General features: G+C 34.0%; 1 protein-coding gene across 1 annotated transcript in view; it reads right to left on the reverse strand.

Annotated features, from left to right (window-relative positions):
- dap3 (death associated protein 3) overlaps window positions 1-1,405 on the reverse strand; it is a gene marked incomplete at its 3' end in the record, with an annotated part of 5,359 nt that extends 3,954 nt beyond the window's left edge. Inside the window, 2 exon segments of the mRNA XM_014027477.1 lie at window positions 594-713; window positions 1,085-1,405. Of these exon segments, the coding sequence (XP_013882931.1) occupies window positions 594-713; window positions 1,085-1,123 (159 nt within the window).
- Window positions 1,406-2,689: the final 1,284 nt, after the last annotated feature.

Below are 2,689 nucleotides of genomic sequence, written 5' to 3' on the forward strand. Positions count from 1 at the left end.
ATGTTACATTTGCATCCCATCATGGATCATTTAGCAGCAGCTTCTGATCAATATGTGATCCATGATGTGACATATAGGTAAAATTAATCACTTCAATAAAATAACTTTGTTTTTGTCACTTTTACAGTGGATTGCATCAACTCTGTTACATCCAGAAGGGAAACTTCACCAAAGTGAAACATAAATCTGTGGATCTGTGTTTGATTACTCTGCCTGGCTTTCTCAAGGACCAGGATGTGACACAAAAATCTGAATTAAAGTGAAAGGAGACAAACTTAATTTTTAATAAACCAAAATGCAGTTTCAAAGCAAATTAATTCAGATACAAAACTTTAAATTCAGTTTGAATTTAGTGAAATTAATTTTCAAACCAATGCATTCAGATTCAGTTCCTGCTGGCACAAGATTTATCCCATAATATGGGTGCATGAAGTTATTATATTATAATAAAAGAATTACATATAATCAGCATTTCAAATTAGATGGTGGTTAATCTGTTTTACTGGAGATTTTCTGTATCAGTGTAATCACATGATGCGTACAGGTGTTCATATTTCATGTTCTCAGTTCTACAGGTGTCAGCCGGGTCTTACCGGGTCACTCTCCTGGGTTCTGAGGACCGAGAAGGGTTCTGGTTTTGACTCCACATCAGCTGCAGCCTCCTGCTGACTCCTGCCTGACCCGCTGCTGTGCAGAGACCGGACGTGTGTCACCTGAAAACAACAATAAAACTGTTTAAACAGACTTAAAAATAAACATTCAAATAGGAAACTATGTTTTTGTCACAATCCAGGTTTGTACAGAATGAATAAAATAATTTGCACAACACTTTTTTGTCAGAAGTCGTGTAAAGATGAGGACATGTTGCAGCCTGATGAACATAACTCCTGTTAATGTCCATTTTATTTAAATGCTTTTATTTTTACTTGAGGTCACAAGTTACAGCGTCTCACTGAAAAAGGTTTACACTGACTGTGACTGTACCAAACACTGCTAGTAATTTAATTAAAATAAAATAAAATATTGTTGCTAAACATGCTTCTCTTGACGCAATTTAAAAAAAACACAGAAATATTGATCTTACTGTTGGCCGTATCCGGAGGGTGAGTCTGCACAGGGCCATGATTTGATTTAAAAAAAACTAAATTTTATTATTTTTTTAAATGTATAAATCCCAAGGCCTAGCGTCGTGTAACCTTGCGTAAACACGCAGCTAAGCTAACGGCTAACAGCTAACTAGTACGGCAACCCGGAGGGAACTCGAACACTTCCGGGATGTGAAGAGCATCTCGCCTCACTTCGTCGGTTATCGTTTTACTTTTCTTTTTACGTGAAAGATGTGTCGGATAATTTATTTTACAAAGAAATGCGTCCGGTTTCAGATAAGAGCTAAAATAAACTGTTCAATCCCAGCAGAAGTGTCTACATCGTGCTTTACAGGAAGTGGCGTCACACCAACAGTAGCCAATCAAATCGCACGTCTGGTGTTCAACAGATTTTTTTTTGCCCCCTTTCCTTTTTGATTCATTTTATATGTATTTACTTTTTGTTAATTAACACTGTGTAGAGATCTTAAATCTATTGTGGTGTTTTTTTTATTTGGTCTATAAATGTAAATTCTCTTTTAAAATTTTACTCTGAAATTAACTCAGTCAGATGCCAAGAAATGCATTTTATTAATATTTCTTGCTTGCTGTATATATGTTGTTAAATTTCAATAAAGTAATGAAGAAACAAACAGATAAATAATAAAAACTTGGGAGCATATTGTTTTTGTAATGGATGATTTTATCCACTCATATTTTAAAATGTCTGACCTCAGCTGAAGAGAAATTAACTAAAACATCACAGATCTCGTTATGATGACAAACAAAAACTGCTCATTAACAATTTAAATAGTCTGTGTAAAATGTTTAATTAAACCAATATTTTTCTACACAACCACCTGGTTCCAGAAGAGGTATTAAGACATGTTTAGGATTAGATGGAGGGGTATCCAGAGCAGCTGATAGGGAAAATGATGTGGAGGTTATGAGAATTATTCAAAGTAAAGTTTGATTTTTTTCCCCCCATTTTCAGCTTTAACAAAGTCCTGATACCAACAGACCCTCTTTTAACACAGTTAAAGACATTAGCAGTTTTACAGGGGGCCAAGTGTAAAATAATACGTTAAATATGTTACAAACATATCAATTCTAGCTCACTTTTAGTGTAAAATACTAGATAATGTTTGTAAAGTAAACAGATAATGTACACTCGAGTGGGATGGCCTTCTTTGTCCACCAGGAGGCCGGGTCATTGGAACATTTCTGTTTATAAGGTTTTGTTTGTTATCATCTTATCTGTGATCTAATCACAAGAAGCAGCGTTCATTCACACAAATGATCATTTCTTGCCAGAGTTATAAAGTAAGTAAGTACAAATACATTGTTAATGTACTTAAGAAGTATTTTTGTGTATCTGTACTTTACTTGACTAATTATTTTTCAGTCTACTTTTTACTTCTTACATTTTAAAAAAGACAAGAAGTATAAAGTTGTTACTTTTATTTCATTTCTGCTTGTTTTCATTGCAGCTTGTTGTTGTAAAAAATAAAAACTATCCATATAAACTGAGCCTCCTAGATAGAGTGAATTTAACTGTGGTTGAATGAGAAGTATAAATATATAAAACTCTGATAGTGTATTAG

Source organism: Austrofundulus limnaeus, unplaced genomic scaffold, assembly GCF_001266775.1.
Source record: "Austrofundulus limnaeus strain Quisiro unplaced genomic scaffold, Austrofundulus_limnaeus-1.0 Scaffold651, whole genome shotgun sequence".
NCBI classification, from domain to species: Eukaryota; Metazoa; Chordata; class Actinopteri; order Cyprinodontiformes; family Rivulidae; genus Austrofundulus; species Austrofundulus limnaeus.